This window comes from Ursus arctos, unplaced genomic scaffold (assembly GCF_023065955.2).
Source record: "Ursus arctos isolate Adak ecotype North America unplaced genomic scaffold, UrsArc2.0 scaffold_9, whole genome shotgun sequence".
NCBI classification, from domain to species: domain Eukaryota; kingdom Metazoa; phylum Chordata; class Mammalia; order Carnivora; family Ursidae; genus Ursus; species Ursus arctos.
Genome location: NW_026623111.1, coordinates 56,643,988 through 56,667,400, shown reverse-complemented (window position 1 = coordinate 56,667,400; position 23,413 = coordinate 56,643,988). Strand labels below are relative to the sequence as shown.

The 23,413-nt window shown below is 41.7% G+C and overlaps 2 protein-coding genes across 4 annotated transcripts; both read right to left on the bottom strand.

Annotated features, from left to right (window-relative positions):
* Positions 1 to 1,296: 1,296 nt before the first annotated feature.
* Positions 1,297 to 2,177, bottom strand: LOC113263051 (platelet factor 4). The gene is given in 3 exon segments (XM_044388040.3): positions 1,297 to 1,474; positions 1,646 to 1,760; positions 2,063 to 2,177. Coding segments are annotated over 3 exon segments (318 nt in total). The 3' UTR covers positions 1,297 to 1,386.
* Positions 2,178 to 5,965: 3,788 nt separating this feature from the next.
* LOC113263278 (C-X-C motif chemokine 6) lies at positions 5,966 to 18,403 on the bottom strand. Of its 3 annotated transcripts, XM_026509973.4 has the most exons (4): positions 18,160 to 18,403; positions 17,865 to 17,997; positions 17,669 to 17,752; positions 16,209 to 17,308 (listed from the first exon to the last, which is right to left on the bottom strand). In XM_026509973.4, exons 1-4 carry the CDS (start codon positions 18,266 to 18,268, stop codon positions 17,290 to 17,292), a joined length of 345 nt encoding a protein of 114 aa, XP_026365758.1. In that variant the 5' UTR covers positions 18,269 to 18,403; the 3' UTR covers positions 16,209 to 17,289. The 3 variants fall into 3 exon arrangements, with proteins under 3 accessions (XP_026365757.1, XP_026365759.1, XP_026365758.1); XM_026509972.4 differs by lacking the exons at positions 16,209 to 17,308; positions 17,669 to 17,752; positions 17,865 to 17,997; positions 18,160 to 18,403 and adding exons at positions 5,966 to 6,917; positions 7,066 to 7,201; positions 7,524 to 7,757; XM_026509974.4 differs by lacking the exons at positions 16,209 to 17,308; positions 17,669 to 17,752 and adding an exon at positions 6,015 to 6,917 and having other exon boundaries at positions 18,160 to 18,391.
* Between the last annotated feature and the right edge of the window lie 5,010 nt (positions 18,404 to 23,413).

The following is a 23,413-nucleotide window of genomic DNA, read 5'->3' as shown; positions in this document are numbered from 1 at the left end:
CCAGCCCGAAAGATAACAAATCTGTGTTGTTGAAGCCATGGCGTTCATGGTACTTTGTTACAGGAGCAATAGGTAACTAACGTGCCTGTCTTGCCGCACCCTCCTTTCTCCCCAAAATATAGTAGTGTCTTCCTGAATCATGAATGAAAGTACAACCTTGAGCCTCTCCTACTTTCCACAGCTGTTTAACATACAGTCTTGATTTCTCCAATGTTAAGGGATTCATGAAATGGCTGTGGACTGCAAATAAAGTGTTACTGAACGTGAGACTACCAAGGGAAAGAAAAAATCCATTCAAAACATTTGCAGGCTTAGAGTAACACTCATGGTATATAAATGGAATGTAATAAGAGCCACTTCTGTAGGTTTGCCAAATGTGGGATTCACTAAAGGGAGTAATGTGTGTATAAGAACCGTTTTCTAACATTTCATCTTCGTGAAATGTCAAAGTTATCAAAGCACCAATAAAGAGTAAAATATTTGAATTGTGATTCTCTGGAAAGTATACACATATTTCTCTTAAGTAGTGGAGAATCTTAGCTTCATTTTTATTAATTTTTCTAATACTAGGGTAGAGTATAAATCTTAAGGGGATAAAAGCAGAATCTGATTGATTGATTTTAAAAAGCCAGTAACTTTTTTTTTACCAAACGTTTTTTAAATTTAAATTCAATTAGCCATCATAGGATACATTATTAGTTTCAGATGTAGTGTTAAACAACTTCTCAGCTGCGTATGACACCCGGTGCTCATCACATCACGTGCCCTCCTTAATGCCCATCCTGTTACCTCATCCCACCACCCACTCCTTCCAGCAACCCTCAGTTGGTTTCCCGGAGTCAAGAGTCTCTCATGGTTTGTCTCCCTCTCTGATTTCTTCCCATTCAGTTTTCCTTCCCTTCCCCTATGATCCTCTGCTCTGTTTCTTATACTCCACATGAGTGAAACCATATGATAATTGTCTTTCTCTGACTTAAAAAGCCAATAACGTTTAAGTGTGATTAATATTTACTGGCAAAGCTAATTATAACATTAATATGTAAATAAATGAAGTAGGGCCCTTACGGAAATATGCAAATGTGTATCCATGAAGGCATAACACCCAGTGAAGGCGGTCTTTATTAAGCCAAACTTTGCTTCAAATATATTTTTGCTTAAAATTCTGGAGATTTTTAAAAAATGAAACTGTGATATGTGGACGCTATTTCTTTGCTCTATTAAGAAATAGTTTGACTAAACCACAAGTCGATTTATTTTATTTATTTAGAATTTGAAGAATAATAAAAACACCAGAAGATTTTTCCACAGTTGGGTTGCAAATGAGAAAACAAAAACAAAAACAAAACCATGCTCTGTCGAAAAGATACAGAGTCAGGCAGCTAGTAACTAGCTCTTCAAAAGCTTCCTGATTATTTTCTTATACAGTACTGCATTCGGGTCCAGGCATATTTTCCTCCCATTATTCAGCGAAGCTCTGCCAGGGAAAGAAGAGACACGTCTTTCAGGGGTTGGATTGGAACGTGGGATTAGACGAGGGGTGAAGGGGGTGCGGAGGGGCGGGATGAAGGGGGGCGCGGAGGCGCAGAAGGGAAGGCAGAGGAGGCCCAGGGTGGGCGGACACCAAGAAGCAAGTGGCAGGACTCACATCATCTGGGGGGTGGGGCAGTGGCCCCAGACGCCGATCACTTCCAGGCTGCTGACGTCCTTGGGACGGACTAGGGGGGTGGTCTTCACACACACGCAGCGCAGGTCCTCCTCTCCTCCTTCCAGGTCCGCTGGGGGTTGGGTCGGGGAGAGGGCAGTGGAGGAGAGAATGGTGACTCCGTGAACCACCAGACTTACCTTCGGGATCTTTCTCATTGCGTTTGGCTTTCACTTCCTCCCCCACAAATCATGCCTCCCCCAGAGAAGCGTTGTTGACTGGGTGGTAAAGTGCACCGGGCAGCACTTGGCGCAGGGCCCGCACACCTAGACAGAACTCGAAAGATGAAAGATTCCGCCCCAGCCCTAGGAGTTCCCCGACTCTCTCTCTCTGCTTCCCCCTGTCCCCCCAACGCCTTACTTCAGCTCTCACCTGTGGGGAGCGCGAGCACAGCGGGCAGGAGCAGCAGCCCCAGGAGCAGCAGCCCGGGGCCCAGCCAGGGGCTGGGGGCACCGGAACCCTCTCCCACGCTCATGTCCAGCAGCTTTCCAGCTGAAGCCCAGAGTGCAAGGGCTGAAGCCCAGAGTGCAAGGGCTGAAGCCCAGAGTGCAAGGGCTGAAGCCCAGAGTGCAAGGGCAGTCGGGGCTGGGACTTCGCAGGCCAGTGGCTCCCCAAACTCCCCAGGCCCATTTTATCCCCAGGGTCCGGAAGTTTGGGCTGGAGGATGGGGAAGCGGAGATACTTCTGGGAAGAGCTAGGCTCTGGCCAGCCAAGATAAGGAGGGGGAAAAAAGCCCAACGTCAGCTATCTTGGCTGGGAGGTGAGAACAGGATCCCCAACCCCAAGCTGAATGCATATTGGTGCACGTGGGTGCAGTTAGAAACAATACTTGAACCTTAGGCGTATGTCATATGTCGCCTCTATTAATGTGTCACTGTAGACTTCTCTGGGGTCACCATGTTGCAGTTTACAGGCTGGTGCCTTCAGACTGGAGACAGTTTCTGTTTCTTCCCAACTCCCAATTTGCCAAGCACTGCAAACTCCCACCTGTCTTTCCTACAGATTACCAGTTACAGATTAGCAGTTGCATTGGGTGGCTGTGGGTGTTCAAGGTGTGTCCTTAGTAATTGTTTTCTTGCTGCTAAAAAGTTGGAAGAGTCTTTAGGTGATGACTCAGTTTTGAATTTCACCAGAAAGTGGAAGGCTTCCTCAGTGTCTGCATCTCTCCCGTCCTAACAGCCTTCATCCAGCATACTCCAGGGAGCAAGGTCTGTTATCCTCAGCTACACTCTTCCTCTGAGAAAAACTGTAAAAGTAATATTTGAACGCATTCTTTCTGTAAAAACTCGGTGCCTAGATGTTTCTCCACGCAGCTGGGCCTGGAAATGAGGCGAAGAAGAAGAGTTTCCAGGCCACATTTCCCAGAGCCTGCTGTGACCTGGCCCAGGGCCAGTTGTAGGCAGGCTGCTCTGTGGGCTGGAGCAGCGATGCTCTCAGGAGGACACAGAGCATCTGGGAGTGGATGTGGAGAAGATTCGGAAGAGTGGGTGGAGGGCATGACACAGAATCCCACACAGGAAAGGCCAGGGGATCGATATGGACCATCTTCCCTTTCCTGAAAAAGGATGACTTAGGCTCTTGATCAGGGCAAAGGATGCCCTCATCTCAAAGCCAGAGGCCTTCTGTCACACTGATTGACAGCGGTGAAGGGTGTCAGTAGGCCACAGCAGGGAACAAGCTGGTTCCGAATGCTCAGCAGGACCAGACCCCTGCAGGGGTATGCAGGTTACTTCCTGGGCCTCTAAGGTTCTTTCTCTTAGGATCCTACCACTTGCCTTTCAGCTGACTAAGTCCTATTCGAATTTCTGGTGTTAGCCTAACATCACTTCCTCTGAGAGGCCTTTCCTGATGGCTGCAGCTAATTGTGTCCCCTGTTGGGTTCTGTAGCACCCTCTGCTTTTGCGATTTCTTACAGATCTTCCAAACATGCACATATGTACATTTTTTGGTAAAGATTTTATTTTAGAGGGAGAGAGAGCGCATGTGAGTGGGGGGGAGGGGCAGACGGAGAGGGTGAGAGAATCTCAAGCAGATTCGCCGCTGAGTGTGGAGCCCAAGACCCTGAGATCATGACCCGAGTGAAATCAAGAGTCAGATGCTCAACCAACTTAGCCACCCAGGAGGCCCACACATGCACATCGTACACACAGTTATATATGCGTGTGCGTGTGTGTATGTGTGCGTGTGTTTGAAAGTGTTTAAAATGTTTTCTCTCCCCAGATGGAAAGCTCTGCGAGGTGAGAAATCATAATAACGCCTATCATTATTATAGCACATGGGTAGGGACTTGATATAAAGTACTAGATTCACGAAGATAATAAATGTTGAAAATGACGATGCTGAAGCTTTGGCTTATTCATGCGTCTGTTTCTTTACACCGTTAGAGCGTGTCTCTGTACTAGCATGTGTCCTGTGTGCTTGTGATGATTTCTCAACCTATCTGCCTCTCCTACCAGACAGTGATCTCTTCAAGGACAATTCTGTGTGACTTACATTTTTTAAATATCAAGCATCCAATGAAATGCCGGATACAGAATATGCTGTAACTTAGACAAGTTTATTGCATTAAAACCTCAGATCCCAAATAGGGTTAGGGGCAGAGGGAATGGCTCGAAGGGGTGGTTTGGGGTACGAATGGGCAGCACACGGGATTTGTGCAACTTACCCCTGCATTTCAGTATTTGCAGGAAGTAGTAAGTAGCCATTAAATGATTCTTTCTCTGCATTAAATGAAATAGTTAAACATACGTACACAAAAATAAAAGACATCCGCTTCTTGAAAAAAATGTGTCATGTCTCAGGTGCTGGCGCAGTTGGATTTTAGTAGGAAACCACAGAGAAATGAATGAGATCTCTGAGCCATTTTAAATTATTGGAGAAAAGCTAATGAAAATGACTGCAATCCCCATGTACTGTTTGATAGATAGATAGATAGATAGATAGATAGACAGACAGATTTTTATGTATTTGCGGTTATTAACTATTACTTAATAAATGCATTTATTTTGTAGACAAAACATTTTAAGGCACTGAGCCTATGAAGAGGAGGAGATAATCAAAGGAGATCTTAATATATAAAATTTGTGAACTAAATGCTTAATGCATGAGTGTTCCCCAAAGTCCATGTACAGGTTGGGATTTATGAACTTAGCTCTTCTGCTATAACCATCACAGTATGCTACTTATGGTCAGGTCCTATTTTGTGTGCCAATAACATCGTGTGATATATAATGTAATTTCTTTATTAGAGAAAGAAGAATCAAGGAAAGTAGTGTGGTGGTTAAAAGCAGAGTTTCAAATCCCCACTCGTTCACCTACTTAGTTATCTGATCTTGAGGCAAATTTTCTAATCTCTGAACTTCAGTTTTCTTCTCTATACATTGGGGATGCTAATAGTAATAATAACAAATAGTCGTTAACATTTATATATGGGTCATTGTGTGACATGCACTACTTCTAGCCCTTTGAATTATTAACTCTTAATTTTCACATCAGCTTTGTGAGATAAGCAATATTTTTATCCCATTTTAAAGATGAAGAAACTAAGGCACAGGGAGGTTATGCAACCTGCCCAAAAACACAGCTAGCAAGTGGTAGAACTATTTCCCCAATTACTCCTTCTGCAGATGATGTCCTTTTAACCAGATCATAGCTATCTTGTGAGAATTATTTAATTCATGCATACAAAACATTCAATATGCCTGGTATATTAAAATTTATCAATAAAGTCTAGCTATGATTATAATAAATTAAAAATGACACAAATCATCAACTGGTGATTTTGTTTGTAGATTATGGAATACTAAAGTGTAAGAAGAAATAAAAAGGTAATTAAGGTGTTTTTTCCCCCAACAGTTCTGTTAAAAGTAATAATATATGATGACAAACAATAACAAATTTTGATTTCATGTTAATACTTGTGTAAGAATAGTGTGGGTGTAAATTTCAGGGATTAAGAAATACCAAAGGGAGGGGGGAGAGAATGAGCAAAATGGGTGAAGGGGGATAGGAAATACGGGCTTCCCGTTATGGAAAGAGTGAATCCTGGGGATAAAAGGCCAGCATAGGGAATATAGTAAATGGTGTTGTAATAATGTTGTAATGAGACAGCTATGCTTCTGGTGCGCACAGCATAAGGTATCGGGAAGTTTAATCACTATGCTGAAATGACTGCAACATTGGGTGCCAACTCTATTCATACAAAAATAATTTTAAAAAGAAAGAAATTTCTGTTGATTATAGAACAATAATTAGAAGTCTGATAAAGTTTACATTTTTTATTTTACTCATCCACAAGGTTGGTTCTAATCCTAAAATTGTAACATGCAGATATTAAGTGACTGAAAATATATACAAACATGCCAGGTTAAAACATTTAACACTATAGGGAACCTGTATTGTTATTATTATCATTATTATTATTGAAAATACTGGAGTTTTTAAAATAGAGAACGTTAATGCTTTTCATTGTATGTTTTTTATTCTAGTATTAAATATATTCTCTTTAAAATAAATAACCACTGCTTACAAGACTCACATTCTACAACTTTATTATTTTTAGGGTTTCAAGGGTAAAATAAACACTAGAAAATCTTTCAGAAAATGTTTTGAAACAAGACATCCTAAGACTAAGACAACGAAAAACTCTATTAAGTGGCTAAATAAATTACCAAGCATTTCTTGAGCAAGTGCTCTATTCTGGGCTCTGTGCGATTCTGAATATCATTGACCATTCTGGAATCTCTTAGTCATCATGGGCATAGCTAGTCTAACAGTAAGGTAGAGCAAGATAGGTTAACGCACGTGTAAGCATTTGAAAAGAAAATTTTAAATAAATGAATGTAGAGCAGAGTGCCTCGCGTAACCAAGAGTTAGGGAATAAACCATACGTTATATTTTGAAAGTAAGTTTGCTTATTGCCACCTTCTCTCTGTCATCTATTAACTAGCCTTCCCAGAGTACCATGTGACTTTTTGAAGCAGAATAGAAAACATATCCAAAGTTTAATACAATACGAATAGGTATTCTGGATAAATGAGAACTCCAGAAAGTCAAGCCTTCAAACTCCTGCCGTTCTTGGGTGATAAAAAGGCTTGACAGACAGTGAACAGATTAAGCCGTTGACTCATTGCTTTCCAAAATTTTCTGGACTATCTTCTTGATTTGGGGAGCTTCTGGGTCCAGGCAGACTTTCTTTCCATTCTTCAGTGTGGCTCTGCAAGAGGGAATGGAATTCTCTGTGAGTGCCATGGCCTGACTCTCAGAAGGGATCCATGGGGCTGGATACAATAGAATCGGTGAGGAGAGAAGTGGAGAGTTTCCTTAAAGCCCAATGAGGCAATGATACAGAAGCAGGGACTTACATCACTTGAACGTTGGGACAATGGGGTCCTGCGCTGAGCACCTCCAAATTCTGGATGTTACTTGGATGAATGCCAGAGACGGTCTTCAAGCACATGCAGTAAAGTTCAACGAACCGCTTCTTGTCCGCGCTTTGAGCTAGGATAGAGAGTGTGGCTCTATGAGTGGTCGCTATTATTATGGAGATCTTATCTCTTGACTTGATTCCTTAGTCCCCTTATTTGTTAACTGTAGCTCTTTCATAAAGCCCCTGTGTATAGGATCATCTTCAAACCTTCAGCTAAGTACCTTAGCAGAATGCCGGGCGCATCTTAAGTGCCCACCAAGCATCCCCTCACCACTTAGAGTTATTAGTGTAATGACCGTCTCCAGCCCCAAGAGAACCAGGGCAGGCTCTCCCCCAGACACTGCTCCAGGGCAGCAGACACCCCACCCTCCGTTTTCCCTGAGTTTCTCTTACTTTCTCCAGCAGTCCAGGGAACCAGCGTGGTCAGGAGCAGGGATAGCAGTAGCAGCCCCTGTAGGACCCGGAGCAGGCTGGCGCTGGGACAGGAGGAGGTGGCATTAGGTCTGAGGCTCATGGTGGAGAAGATTAAGCTGGAGTCGTTTCTAGAAGCAGGAAACTCCAGTGTGAGGGTGTATTGGTGCCTAGAAGCCTGCAGCGATGTGGTTTCTCATGCTCTCCTGATGCCTTTTATACTAGCTCCCTCAAGGCCAGAAGGAGGAAAAAGATAGGGAAGGAGAGGTGAGGGTATGTAGAAATACATGTGGAAGGGTTGTCAAGCTGTGCCCAACCAGATAAACACCAGGCGGGTCAGGGTTCCTGCTCAATTTCATTTTTACTTCCCTTCACACCACTCCCCTCCTTTTCTCTGTCCCCATCTCCTTTACACAAATATAACCTCCCACTTAGGGAGGTAAGAACAAAACTGAAGTATGAATGTATTTTCTCTGTGTAACTATGTGATAATGCCCTGATAAGGCAATGTATAGGCTTAAAAGACACTTTATGAATATCTGAAAGCATAAATATGCAGCCCTTTCTGGAGGCCAAGGAAGGCAGTTGTTCCCAACTTGGTTGTTGACAAATGTTAGGATTTGTTTGTAGTCTGAGGATGAACTATGAGCCAATAACCATAAAAGGCTCGCTCTGCATATTAGTTATTGGGCTGCTTTCTGTTTTCCAACTATATTATTTTTTATCACTTCATCCAGAAACTAGAAGAAAAACTAATACCCCCTGTACTATAAAATAAACTGCTTGTTTCTGACACCTGAGTCTACCCTAAAAAGCAAGCCTCAGCATATTTATTTTTTCTTTTATTTTTAATATTACAGGGAAATATGTAATATAATTTACTGAAAAATATTCATACACTGCAGATGTATGTGGAATGGAAAGTGTAAGTTTCTCTTCGTCATGATTCTACATCCTCATTCTCCAGTAGTGACCGTTGGTAACAACTGGGCATTAGTTTTCTATTCTATCTGCATTTACATTCACCCCCGAAAATATACGTAGACACCCACACGCATCACTCATAGAGAAGCACATATATAGGTGGAGCTAGACGCAGAATTTTTAATAGAAATGGGATCGTTATATAGCTTGCTTTTGTCCTTCAAAAATATGTCTTCCGCATCCTTTCATGCTACCCCAATGTAGCTTGGCCCTATCCTTTTTAATGGCTGCATGACATTCTATGGCATGGGCAATCTTTCGTCCAACCTCTGTCTTATCGGTGACCTCGAGGGTGTTTCCAGTTTTGCAGTATTACAAATTGCAACAAAATCTATATTCCTCAATTCTCAGACCCTAATCATGGGTCTGGATCTCAAACCCTACATGATATAGACAAAACCCCACAGAGATTCAGGGCAGACCTACACGTCACATGCTGGCCCGGGTGGTTATTGCCTGGATCTCTGTTTCTTCTATAAGACTTGCTGCCTCACCTGGGCTGTATGTACACTTTGAAAGCAGAGGCATGGCCTAGGTTTCTTTGAATGCTTTAAGTATCCTTCGGGGTGTAGGATAATGCAATATACAGTGGGTCCTAAACAGTATTAGTGAGTAAATCAACGACTGTGTATTACATGAAGGAAAGTTTCTCTTCCCTTTTTAATCAGACAATCCTCAAACCAAACTCCACGTGGTCCCAAGTACCTATGATATAAAAAGGCGATTTAGAAGGCTGGGAATAAAGGATACACTTTGAGCTACAAGCTGTCTTCCTATTACACATATGTACAAATTTTACACATTATTATTTAAACTTCCCATTTTTTTTTGGTCTACTTTTTATAACTTTAAAATTCTGGAAGAAACACTCGAAATATTCAAATGTACCAAATTACTTTTTTATCAAAAGAATTAATACAGTAAGTTATTTTTTCCAATCTTATTTTCAGATTTTATTTATTTGACCCAGAGAGAGAGAGAGAGCAAGCACAAGCCAGGGGAGCAGCAGAGGGAGAGGGAGAAATAGGCTTTCCAACAGAGCAGGGAGCCGGATGCAGGGAATGATCCCGGGACCTCAGGATCAGAGCAGAAGGCAGCCGCCTAACCCACTGAGTCACCAAAGAGCCCGTTGTTTTAACTTTTAAGCCAATGTTCCCTGTCGTTTAACAGTGACTGACTATACCTACTCCAGTTCATAGGCCCTGTTTTATAAGAGCATTTCCCATTTTTCTCACCCCATTTGTTTTCCTCTTGTAACTTCCAGTCTAGCAGTAGCATGTCTTAAAATGATTTTCCACCTCTCCCAACTCAGAAATTCATCATCTAAGAAACATGCTCAAGGAAAAACTGAGATGTGACGTAAATTGCAGAGAGATTCTCAGCAGGAAACAGAGTAAGGAGAATTAACTTCTTTCTAGTTCTTCCTGAACAATGACCTTCTCATCTTCCCTCATTACTGTGATGGAAACATTATTAATTCTCCTGTCAGATATATTTTTTTCAAATGTAAGTTCAAAACCATTTCCAGAGCAAGATACAAAGATTATTTTTTTTTAAGTATCATAGTATGTTTCTTTTTCCATCCATCATAACCCCTAACACAGATTGTTCGCTATATTTATTGGCTTCACAGGACACTTTTCCCCCCATACATACACGATCCAACTTTCTTTCCTGGTTCATTTAGTATCAGGAAAGAGGTAGGCACGTAGCAGAGTATCATTAAGTCATTGTCTTAATCAACGAATTTGTCACAAAAGACACATCGTCAGCAAGGTTCATGAGGAAGCATTAACAAATTTCTTGAGTCACTAAAATTTCACAAGCCTATTAGTTGGCATTTGAGGTAAATAACGTTTTGCTAGTTTTTGTTGATTCAATAAATATTAAGTATCTACTATGTACCAGGTGTTTAAAAGTTCTCTTGGTTGTGTGACTTGGTCATTTAACTATTTCTTTCTTTTAAAGGGAGACCTCAGATATTTGTGCAAAGCAATGGAACATCAATACTAATCTGCTAGTACTAGAAAAGATACTTGAAATCAGTTATTCAACCAAAAGAAGTCAGCTTATACAAAAGAGTATATTTAAATAAATGCTAGGAAACTAGTGTCAGGGTTCTTGGGTGTTAAAATAAGTTGACAGCCTTTTTATTGATCTGACATTGTCATGCTGTTTAATTTATTCTGTTTTGTGGTAAGTTACTTTATCTCTTTTTCCTTGAAGTCATTGTATAAATAGCAGAGTCATAGAGTCATTCAGGAAACTAGCAAGTTTTCTATGACCCAAAACAACTTATCTGTTAGCTATTTTAAAAGAAAATATCTAGAAGCATTGGAGAAGCATTATCCATGAAAATTACAACATATATTAGCTCTGTCTTACGTAAAAGATTTCGAACTGACATCTTCCAAGTATGAAGGAAATAAGCTATCCCTTGCAAATTAGCCATAAAAGCAACTGGTACAAAAAATCTTAGGGCTAATACAATTTTGGGTCTTGTTAAAGCACCTTAAGCAATAAGTTGAAATACTAGCCAATAAAAGATTTCCTATATGTACTGAAACCAAATACATTTTCTGTGTAATTCTGAATTGACAAGAATGATCCAGACCTTAATTACTCTGGCGCTCAAGTCAACTGAGGCTGAATACTGCCCAGAGGTGAGCTGCGGGGTGGGGTGGCAGTGGGGAGGAAGGGGGGGAGGGTGAAGGAATTGAGGGGCAATGTCTTCCTGGGTGCTGTTAGACAGAAGCACTCACTGCAAAGTGAGAATGTCCACTTTAACTTTACGTTGGCGAATAGCATCCACGGAACATCAAATGCATAATGATACTCTCGTGGAACAAGCCAATCCCAAATGTAGTGGCCTACAGCAATTGATTATTTCTAATAATTCTGTATGTTAATGAGGGGCACTTGGACCTCATTTAGGTGGGCTTAGTCAGTGCGCCACTGGAGGCCTGGAACCTCCACCACAGCCTCACCCACCTGGGAGGGCCTGCCCGGGTGCCTGCGGGGGCGCCCTCCCCCTCCATCCTCTGGCTCCTCCTCTTTCCAGTCGTAGTAGTTTTCTTCTCAGGCATACGTGAAGAATGGAAGGGAGGTAGGAAGGGAGAAAAGGAGAGAAGGAGGGAATGAGGAGACAGGAGAGTTGGGAAGGGAAAAGAAGGAAGAAAAGAGAAAAAAAGAAAAAAGTGAAGACACAAGCTTTCCACTCTCCTCCCTTCCCTGCCCCTCCCATCCTCCCCTCTTCGTGCCCTCCGCTCTCCTCTCCTTTTCCATCTCGTCTTCTCCTCTCCCTGCCTCTCCTCTTCTCTGATCTTTCCTTCCTCCCCTTCGCTCTCCTCCCCTGCCCCGGAAACCTGGATGCCCCTCCCAGATTCGTTCCGGTTCAGGAGCCTCCCTCCGGGTGGCGGGTGACGCACCGGCGCTGTGCCCAGCGGCTGCGAATGAAGGCTGCAGGCCGCTCACGACGAGGGCCCTCTTTGGGCACAGCCCAGGGCCTCAGGGGAATGTGCCCGCCCCCCAGAGGTAGCCCACATCAGTGACTGGTCAGCGGGGGGGAGCACAGAGGTCTGCTCCCTTGCCACAGTTCGGAATCTCTCTGAAAGGCTACCTCAGCTCCAGAGCTTCTCAGAGAATCACTCGAATCTTCTGTTGCAGCAGCAGCTCTCCCTCTCCCCGACCCTCTCTTTACTTCCTGACAGATGGAATTCCTAGAGCATTCCTCATTGAACTTCCCGCACACAGATGTCCTCGCAAGTTCGATTCTAGGGAATCCCCACCTCAGAGACTCTCTCTGTCTAAAAAAATCTAGTCCCTTTTCACTCAACTTTCAAGTAAAACTTTGCCAGACAGAACTCAGTATGTTGACTGTCAAAAGGCCTTAACTTAGTCTGAAAGCTTCTCACTTTTGTCATCTCACATCATAAGGATCCTGGGTTCGGTCTAGTATGTAACAAGATTATCGATAAATGGGTGTTGATGGATGAAAATGTATGAAAAGGAAAACACACCATACATGTTGATAATGCTAACACACGAATGACAGAAAATATAGAGAGAATATGAAGACATTGTTTCCAGAAGCTTCCAAAAAAAGACTTGTGGAAGCAAATTCTTATGTGTACTGAACACCTAAGGCACAGATAGAAAGAATGTAGACACATCTGGGGAAAAACAATGGCACTTCAACTACGGAGCTCTCAGTTTTCTGAGTTTGAATTAAGAGAAAGGAACTAGTATTTGTCAAGTACCCACTTTGTTCCAGAAATAGCCCTTAGTCCCTGTAAGACAGTTATTTTTGTACTGATTTTACAGAGAGAAAACTGAGGAATGGAGATGTGAAATAAATTGCCAAGGTCAAATAGCCAGGAGTGCTCAAAACTAGATCTGAAACACAATTACTCTGACTTTGTCTTGTACCACGAAGGGTAAAGAACTGTCCCTGGCCTCTCTTGCTAGAAATGAGGTAGCCATTTTTCTCTTTGTTCAACCTAGAGGTGGATCAGAAACAATCACCCCACATTTATGGGGCAGCAGAATCACCTCTATTAAGAAAGTGCATTTTTCAGAGGAGGAAAGGGCTCTTGTCATTTCTCAATATTTAAGAAATGGGACTCCAGACTTTGTAGAAACAAAATCTTACACGTAAACTCTAGGTCTTTCTATGTCATTATTTCACTGCACATATTTGAAGTATGAACAACCCTTTTCCGGAATATAATATTAATTTTGCTGACTAAAAGCAAAGCGGGACTGTCAGCCAAAATCAGAAGCATGTGCAGTCTCCTTGTCTTCCGTGAGTCAGGGAGGCAAAACAAAATCCCCAGGTGCTCATTCTGTGTGGTCAGTTTCTCAATTTGTAACATCCAGGAAGGACTTTTGAAGTTATGATGTACAATATGAGAGTTACCCACAGCAATTCCTTTCCTTAAGCAGGAATTAAAAGTATGATAGAAAAACAAAGCTACTAGTCAGATTTTATCATAGATCTTGTCATACCTTCAGGAATTGAAGGATTATGTGAGGGTGTCACACCCAGAGGCAAGAAGGAAAATGTGGTAAAATGAAGGGCATTAATTAAACATAGAAAATTGTCTGGTTTGGGGGAGTAGCATAGATATTTTAGCTGACCTCTTGTTCAAATTGTAGTGATTGCCTAACTGACAGTGAGTTTCAGATGGATAACAGAGGGAGTGTAGTATTTACGAGTTTGTATGAGGAAAACATAAGGTATATGTCTAGAAGAGCTTCCGTGGGTTAATTTTCCCCAGATATGTTCATCCTTGAATTTGCTAGTGGCAGGATCAATAGTAATAGTAGGATTAGTGAGTCGTGGCTGTCACCGAGGCTCTTGTATAGGTTATATACGTCAGTGATATAATCTATTTTCTTTATAGAACAACCAGTCATAGCATGAGCATGACAAACGGAATTGCAAGGTCTTATTCTATGGTCTATAGACAAACTAAACTTACCAATCTTGCTTCTGGAAAAAACAAAAGATCTTGAATGATGACAAAGAAAAAAGTAATCAGTGACATTTATTTCTTCACAGAACATACATTTCACCTATTCCAAGGACATGTAACATGCTTTCATTTATTATTGTCAGGCACTTATTCAAATGAGTATTTTGAGGCTGATATGACAAATCAGAGATTGTTTAAAACACTGAAATTAATAGTTCACACATCTATGGTAATTTGGCTTGCTTTCTCAATGTTTCCCTAATATTAATGTATGATTTATAGGTTCAAAGGGAAAAAAATACTGTTTGAGAGAGTAAAAAGATATCACAGAAGTTTAATGACTTTTTTTAAGATTGTATTTATTTATTTGAGAGAGAGAGAGAAAGGGAGAACAAGTGGGGGAAGGAGCAGAGGCAGAGGGAGAAGCAGGCTCCAATGACTCGGGGCTCCACCCCAGGACCCCGAGATCACGACATGAGCCAAAGGCAGACACTTAACCGACTGAGTCACCCAGGCGCCCCAGAAGTTTAATGATTTTTAAAAAAAAAATTTTTAAGGTATTTTGTGCTCTTCTCTATTGCTAAAAAAATTTGTCAGCAAATCATCTCTGAATTTTTCCATATCTTTGTATCTTCCTGTCTTTTTTCCTTTTCTCTGTCCTATAGCTATATTAATATATAATAATAATGTATTACTATAGTTAATATACTTAATAATAATATGTTAACACATATATTAATCTAATTGGTATTTTACATATAAGGAGAGAGATGAAAAGATGTAGAATAACTTAAGTTAGATGTAGATAAGCTAATAGTACATTAGCCTGTACTAATAAATCTGTATGTCAATATAAGCATAATATTAATCCAGTCGGGGTATGTGTTTATATGCATATCAATTGGATTAGTCTCCTTCCTTCCATTTTCTTGCTTTTCCTATGAATGAGCTATTTAGATGAAATTGCTGTTTTGATACTTAGAGACAGTGGGAATTGTTTAACCTGGACCACTCTTCTGCTTAAGCACTTACTACGTGCTTGGTAGTGTCCTAGAAACAGAGATGAATGTGATAAACACATCCCCGACCTCATGGAGCTTACAGTGAAGTTGGATAGACACGAAATAAATGATGGCATGTATATCATCTCTATAGATTCTGTAATCATGTCAGTGACAAAATGTTAGGAAGGAAAATAACAAAGTTCTACGAGCGGATATGAAAGAGGCCTTCATCTGGTAAGGGCAAGGACCAGTGGAGGCCTTAAGTGACCCGTAAACTGACCTCAAAGGAAGGATCGAGTTAGCCAGGTAAAAGTGTGGGGTAGATGTTACAGGTTGAGCGGACTGCATATGTCAAAGATCTTGTTGGATTACTTGTAGATAAGAAGAAGGAAAGAGAGTAAAGGAATTACAATTTCTTTAACACCACACTGAGCCGGTTACCGATGTTAGGACACTATCTGATTACCCGAAGTTCAAGATACTTTATTAATTCATTAAGCCAATCTGTGTCAGGTATTGGGGATACAGAGATAAATGACACATGATTGATGATCTGGGAGAACTCAGTAGAATAAAGACATCTAAAAAAAAAAAAGCGCCCCACCATACAATATTTGCTACTCAAAGAAATTCAAATGTCTAGAAGATGCTAGCAGAACATCAAAATGGAAACCATGAGTTCCTCTAGGAGTGCCAAGGAAAACTTCCTGAAGGAAGTATTGTTTGAGCTGAGTTCTAGAGGATGAGTAAGCCTCCTTCTATAGGCAGAAAAGTGGTAAGGCCCTTCCAGGTAGAGGCTCTATCAAATGCAAAGGCGTAGACCCAGGAAGGAACACACCCAGTCAGGGAACTAAGCTCCTGATGCCACTGATGCAAGGGGAGCGGGACGTTGAAGCAGCAATCAGGGGTCAGAGGAGGCAGAACCTAACCTGCCAGGCCCTGCACCTTGGCACCTTCAATGTCCTAGGCTATAGGGAGCCAGTTAACATTTGTGTTTTCTAAACAACCCGAAGGCTGTTGGTGCTCTGGAGGAGTAACTGGAAGGGGACTGAGCTTGGAGAAAGATGGAATGAAGGCAATGGCCCTGGGAAATGAGGGTCCTCTCTGCTAGCCAGAGAGTAGCATAGTTATTTTTAAGATAATGTGGAATTAAAGATAAATAGAAATTTTGTAACAATACAAGAAGGGAGAAACAACATAAATAAATTTTATAAACCTTTTATTTTTTTTTCCCCAAAGCACAAAAGAAGTGCTACAAACCAATGAGACACACAATAAACAGTAATTTTCACAGGGTAAGTGACGCATAGATAATTCTTTATAACAAAGTGGTAAAAACCTTAACCTCTGTATATATTTTGAAAACTAAATGTGAATCTGTATTTAAATAGCTCAAATATCTTTTCAAAACTTTACGAGTACAAATCATTGTGAAGTTTGCTTTTATTCTTAAAAAATGCAAACAATGCATTTCTATAAAAACTAGAAATCGGTAATTCGCCTATTTCCTAGCTTCTGCCTCTATCCAAAACATATGTTTAGTGACTAGAATTATAGGACTCCTAGTGAAATGGTTAGTTCACACCAAAGTTTAATGAGTAAGTCATGACATTATGCCATACTAAGAAGACATCAAATGTCTAAAATTATAGGAAAAGAACATATTAGTCCTTATAGAACTTAAACATTTAAAAATTCTAAATAAGGAAGTATATTTTATACAGATAACTGCATGATACACCAGCTTTTTAAGGCAATATAACTCAGCATCCCAGAGTCAAGAGCAAGGAAACCTAACATATTCCCCAAGAAACAATACCAATATATTTCCTATTTCATGCAGCATGAAGATAACAACTTATCTCCACATACAGCATTCTAATGAAATATCATTCACATATTAAACCCAGAGCCTTCTCAGTAACACTGTAAGGAATATACTCTAAAAATACAATAGTCACCTTGCAAGTTTAACAACTGCTGACTCTTGACTCACAATTTAGTCAATTGCCAAAGATTTCAATAGCACAGCAGATAAAATAACAGCAAATAAATAGCGGGAAACACTATGTTAAGTACTTCGTGAGCTGAGCATTAAGCTGGAAGGACAAACACCAGCACCTCCTCACCACCCTCCTCTCAAAGTGGGAAATTTATGAAAAAGCCTAAATCATTGGAGAAAACTAGTCCTTGCTTCTTGTCTTCGCTGGGTCCCGAGACGCTCAGAAAACTGCTCTCTCTGCCAAGGAACTGGGCAATTTTTCCAATGCACGGTTCTTTCTCTTAATCAGTTTTTCTCCCACTGTTGAGAAAAGAATCATGTTAGTTTAACCAAATTTCCACACTCCTGTCTACTCCGACCTGTTTTCAAAACACAGAGCTTCAAAAGCAGAGTGGACTCAAGGACTATACTAACAACTACAACAACAACAAAACATCTCAGCAAGGAGCTCTACGGAACCCCTTAGGCAATTACATGTGAAATTGATAAGAGTTTTCTCAGGACATTCCAGAGCAACTTTTCCCCTTTCTCTTGAAGGATCTTTTATTCTAAGCGTGGTCTGGCATGTGGCAGGCAAATCCCAGGCAGAGAATAAGAAGCTTGAGAAGTCTGCAGTCTCAAAAGAGATTAAAAAGCACACAGATCAAAGCGACAGGGTACCTGTCCAGCATTTTCTGGATGATTTTCTTCATCACTGGGGTTTCTGGGTCCAGACAGACTTCCTTCTTGTTCTTCAGGGTAGCTCTGCAGAAACAAAAAGAAGATGAGCCCTTGAGCCACGGGGGCTGAAGGCTCAGGCTGAGGGACTTCTCTCTCGTCAAGGTCGCAGTGGACACCGCAGCGCACGACGACTTACACGACTTCCACCTTGGAGCACTGCGGGCCGGCGGCGACCACCTGCATTTTAGTGATCATTCTGGGATGAATCCCCGGTGTGGTGGTTAAACACATGCAGCGCAGCTCCCTCACTATGGTTGAGACGGGACCGGCTGCGGCACAAAGAGAGACACCGTTATAGGACAGGTTGGCAGGCGGGGAGTTCTTCCCCAGCGAACCCCCCTCCCCCCGAGACCCCTCCCCGCGCCGCGATCGCCGCGGAGGCTGGGCGCGCGGCTCGGCCCGGGTGCCCGCCGCGTGCTGTGCGCTCTCACCGCTGGCGAGGGGCCCCGGCGGCGTCAGCAGCAGCAGCAGCAAGAGCAGCGCACACAGCGAGCCCGAGAGGCCGGGGACGCGGGCGGCGCGGCTGGGCCGGAGGCTCATTGCTGCAACGAGGGCGGTGAGCGGTGCGGGTACTAGAGGCAGGAGAGGAGCCGGGATTTGAAGCTCCAGCGCACTGTGGCTTCCCCCAGGTCCTTTGCATCCCTTTTATCTGCACGGGCCCCTTCCCCCAGGCAGGAAACTCAAGCATTGGGATGCTTGGGAAATTCCCTGGATGAAGGGGGCGGGGGGAAGGGGGGCAATGGGTGGAGGGGGGCTGAGCAGAGGGAGTTGAGGAGGAGGGTGGCTGGGAGGAGCTGCCTGCACCGGTTGCGCCCTGGACTCGGTAGCCCGGCCCCACGGAGGATGGTGCTGCTGCTCCGGGCTGTGGTGGCGAGCGATCATGCAGGGATTTCATCCCCTCGGCCAGCCAGGGCTAGCGAAGGCCAGCCTCTCCCGGGGACAGAGCCCCTTGGGAGAATCCCCTCTTTCCCATCTCAGGAGGAAGGCTGGAACCAAACTGACAGGTTTGACTTTAGAACAACTTCTGAACGACCTTTCTAATTTATCATTCTTCTTCTTCTTCTTCTTCTTCATCATCATCATCATCATCAATCATCACCGTTCAGGAAATGAAAGCTGTGATGACACCTGCACTAAACAGAAAGGCCCTCCTCTTCGGCTTGCAGGCAGGTCATTCTAGGTTTCTCAAATTAATTTATGATTCTTTGGACTTCGGCTAGCTTTAGAGGCCAAGATACTTTGATGAAAATATCTCTACCCCCTTTTGAAGTCAGTGGCAGGAAGGGACTCCAAAATCAATTCTGCTAACTGGAAATGCTGTCCTTGTAGTTTAGCAAGCATCTGCGTGTCCAGGTGGTCTTCCAAAATCTTCCAAAATCCCTCAGCAGATTGCCCTGAAGATGATGCCTTGCTTTCTGCAGTTCAATACACTGGTGAATTGGAGGACGTTTGGTCTTTTGGGGGGCTGTGATGGGCGGGGTGAGTGCAGACTGAAGCAGGGCCCCAGCTGAGCCTTTCGGCCTATGGCTCCAGACTCTAGCCAGGTGTGTCATTGACCCAGCTTGGACAAGCTGTGGGAGGCTGATGAGTTTGAGGAGCTCTTCTGGAAGTTTGGTCTGGGCATTTGAATCAGTTCAGCTGCAAGACAGCACCAACTCTGGTTTCGCTCAACTTCATGGGAGGGAAGAACCACAAGCTTCTGGAGTGATTTAGTTTGATCATCAGTGGCTGCTTTAATTCACAGGCCTGCTTGAATCCAAGTGAGCTCAGAGCTGCCCCCTGAAATTGAGGGGTGAGGTGGCTTCCAGCTTCCTCACCCTCTCTCGTCTCTCTCTCTTAGCTGTGGAAATAGAACACTGAAGTTTTAATGGCAGGTCTTTCACATGTCTAACTCTGTGGAAGGCATGACTATGATATTGGAATGACACATGGGTTTTCTTTCATGGAAATCTAACTAAATCCTCTTCTGGATTGTTCTCAATACCCTTGTCTCACAGTAGGCCAGCAAAGGCAATGGGTAAACATGACAGCAACTGGAAGCCAGTCATGGAAAGAAATTACTTTCCTTGTCCCTGAAGACCCTGGGAAATTTTATTGACCCCTCCACATATCTTCCTTGGCAGAACATCACCTCCATTGGTGAACAAAGAGGAGGTTTCAAACCTTTAGAACTTTGAGTCTGGAAGGAAATGTAGGAAATTGATGAAGGCCTGGAGGTTTGGCCTCACTTTGTGGGAAGCTAAATGAGAAGTTCTCTATTCTGCACAGCTTCCTGATATCATCGGCGTCATACCTGAGTCAGCTAATACACTCCTTCATCCTTCTAGGGAGTGGTAATCTGGGAAAACAGCCTGCCTGCAGATTCATTATATTGACTTTTTAGAGATTAGAATGCATCTAAAGACAAAAGGTAAACCTCACTGATGTGAATAAAAGAAAGCTTCAAAAATGTGACCAAAAATCTTGGGCAATTAAATTCAACTTAACCACAGTGAATAAACCACAATATAATAAGACTTTGTAAAAAAGCTTAATGACGTAGGTTATTTAGGGGTGGGTGTGTGTGTGTCTGTTTAGATTAGTTCCAAATAACCCATTTAAACATAAATGAACATGTGAGTTATTCTGGCCCTACATGGGAAGATCAGAGAAGTGTCATGAGGCGTGATTTCTGGTTCCTCCTGACACTCTTACAGATGTGCATGTTTCACCTGGTTTGCACTCTGAATCAACTTGCCATGGATTGTTTACAGAATATAAGGCAGAAAAAAATGTCTTCAGCTGGCAGGCAGGTAGTAGAAAGTCCCCAACAGATGTAGGCTGTTGGGTTGCCCAGCCTAACCAGGAAACAGTGTGTAACTGAACCTGGGATCTCATTGGAATCATTCTGGCCCACTGCCCACGCCTAGCTCCTGTCTGGGTGGGCATCGCTGGTGTGGGCTTTCTGCAAAGCCAGATGGGAATGTGGACGGTCTGAAGACTCCCTGCAGTTGAGAACGACAGCACCAAGTACCACAGGAGGCAGCGCTCTTTAAACGCAGTTGTTTCTTTATTGCCCTTTTAAAGGGAGGCCATCCGCCTCACCTGTCTCGGTAGGGGAGAAAGCGCGTATTTTTGTCCCAAACTATAATAAAACAATCCACAAAACGACATTGACATCCTGATAGCCTGAAAGACTGACTTGTTGTCAGAAGCGATAGAATTTTAGTCATAATACCACAGACTAATGTAATGGGAATTAAAACATCCTTGATGGTTTGTGGCTTCCGAAACAGTTTCATGCTCATTATCTTTTGAGCCTCATATCAATTCTTTGAGGCAGATAAAAAAAAATTCTCCTATCCTCATTTTTGGAACAGCTTGTCCTGTTGACAGGAGATGCTACACAGGAAAAAAGATGCTGAGAAAGTTTTAAATGTTTCTAAAAGTCCTGGGCTTCTCATACATAAACCATCCATTTGGTCTGGGCTAAGCAAAAATAGTAATAATAATAAATAAATAAAAATAATAAAAGTAAGGCCAGAGAGAGAATTAAGTAGAAAAGCAATGACTGGAAGTGAAGCACTAAAGAATCTGTCACAAGAATTTTTTCTAATTGGGTAAAATCGGTACCTAATATTATGTAAGTTCTGGGTATACAACATTTAACTCATTATAATTTGATATCAGTACGCTACGAAGTGATCACCACTAGAAACCTAGATACCACCCTTCACCCATTTTGCTCTCCCCTTCCTCTCTTCCCCTCTGGTAACCACCAGTCTCTTGTCTGTATCTATGAGTTTGTTTTTGTTTCATTTTGTTTGTTCATTTGTTTAGGGTTTTTTTAGATTGTACATATAAGTGAAATCGTATGGTAGTTGTCGTTCTCTGGTTGACTTATTTTACTTAGTATAATACTTTTAGGGTTCAAGGTTCATCTATGTTATCACAAACAGCAAAACTTCATTCTTTTTTAGGGCTGAGTAATATTCCATTGTTACTCCATATATATATGCACGCACTGCCTCTTCTTTATCCATTCGCTCGTCGATGGATGTTTAGACTGTTTCCATTTCTTGCCTATTGTAAATAATGAAGCTAGGGGTGCATATATCTCTTTGAATCAGCATTTTTGTATTCTTCAGATAAATACCAAGAAATGGAATAGCTAGATCATACGGTAGTTCTATTCTTAATTTTTTAAGGAATTGCCATACTGTTTTTCATAATGGCTGCACCATTTTACATTCCTACCAACAATGCATGAGTGTTCCTTTTTCTCCACATACTCTCCAATGCTAGTTATTCCTTGTCTTTTTGATAATAGCTATTCTAATGGGTAATAACTAATTATGGTTTTAATTTGCATTTTCCTGATGATGAGTGATGTTGAGCACCTTTTCACGTGTCAGTTGGCCATCTGTATGTCTTTAAAGAAATGTCTATTCAAAACCCCTTCCCATTTTTTCATTAGGTTGTTTTTTAATTGTATGAATTCTTTATATATTTTGGATATTAATCCCTTATCGGATATATGATTTGCAAAAATTATCTCCCATTCAGTAGGTTGATGATGACTTCTTTTGCTGTGCAGAAGCTTTTTAGGTTAACGTAATGCCATTTGTTTATTTATTTCACAAAAAAATGTTAATATTTTTCAGATTACAAACCATATTCTTCACAGTCACTAGCAAACACCCCATGGCTCTCCGTATCTGGTTAACCACTTGTATTGCCTAACAAACATATTTTAAACTATTGAAATCCCCAGTCTATGTATTCCTGCCCTTTGAGGCAACAGTGATGTCAAACAGCCAAGAGATTTCCAGATTAACCAGCCTGAAACTGTCACTTGCTTTCCAAATTCCTGTCTTTCTTCAAGACCAGTATGAGGTCCTGCCTTCCCAGAGAAGGTTTATATTGGCAAAGCCAATTATTATGTATTTTTTTATCTTCAGTCTTTGAATATCTAATGTACTTATAATAACTGTCTCATGAGACAGAATTTACTTATTCCTTAAATTTGCATTTGTCTCTCTCAAGTCAACTATAAACTCTTTAAAATGAGAGGTGACGGAAGTGTCGAATCACAATATTGTACACCTGAAACTAATATTACATTGTATGTTAACTAACTGGAATTTAAATAAAAATTTAAAAAAATAAAATCAGTGGTAACATCTTATATTTCTCACATTTCCAGGCTTGGTAACAGTCTATGGACATTTACTGACAGATAATGATAACTTTTTATCTTGCAATGTTCTTTGAATTACAAGTGAACCTTACAGTCAGGTAGAAGAGAATAGGATGGTTTGCTGCCATTAATCATTTGAACTGCTCAATTTTGAATTAGCTTTCCCCTGTGTTGAAAATTATTTCTCGATTATTCTTAGGGACAGCTCAAATGATATTTTCAGTCTTTGGAATTTGAACTATTCAAAAGAATGTTCAAAAACCAGCATATATTTGATATTAAAAGAAAAAGATTATACAACTACAGTATCAAACAAATTAAAGTTTTTCTGGGACTTAGAGAGTATCAGAGATAAATGATAAGGAAAAATTCTGGTTAAGTCATACTGTGTTGAATGTTAACAGTGTGGGACTATTATTCTAAATTGATCTCTTCCAACAAATCAAAGAGGCCTTTAATCGTGTGATTAAGTATATCAAGGCCTTTTAAATATTTTTCTAAATTTC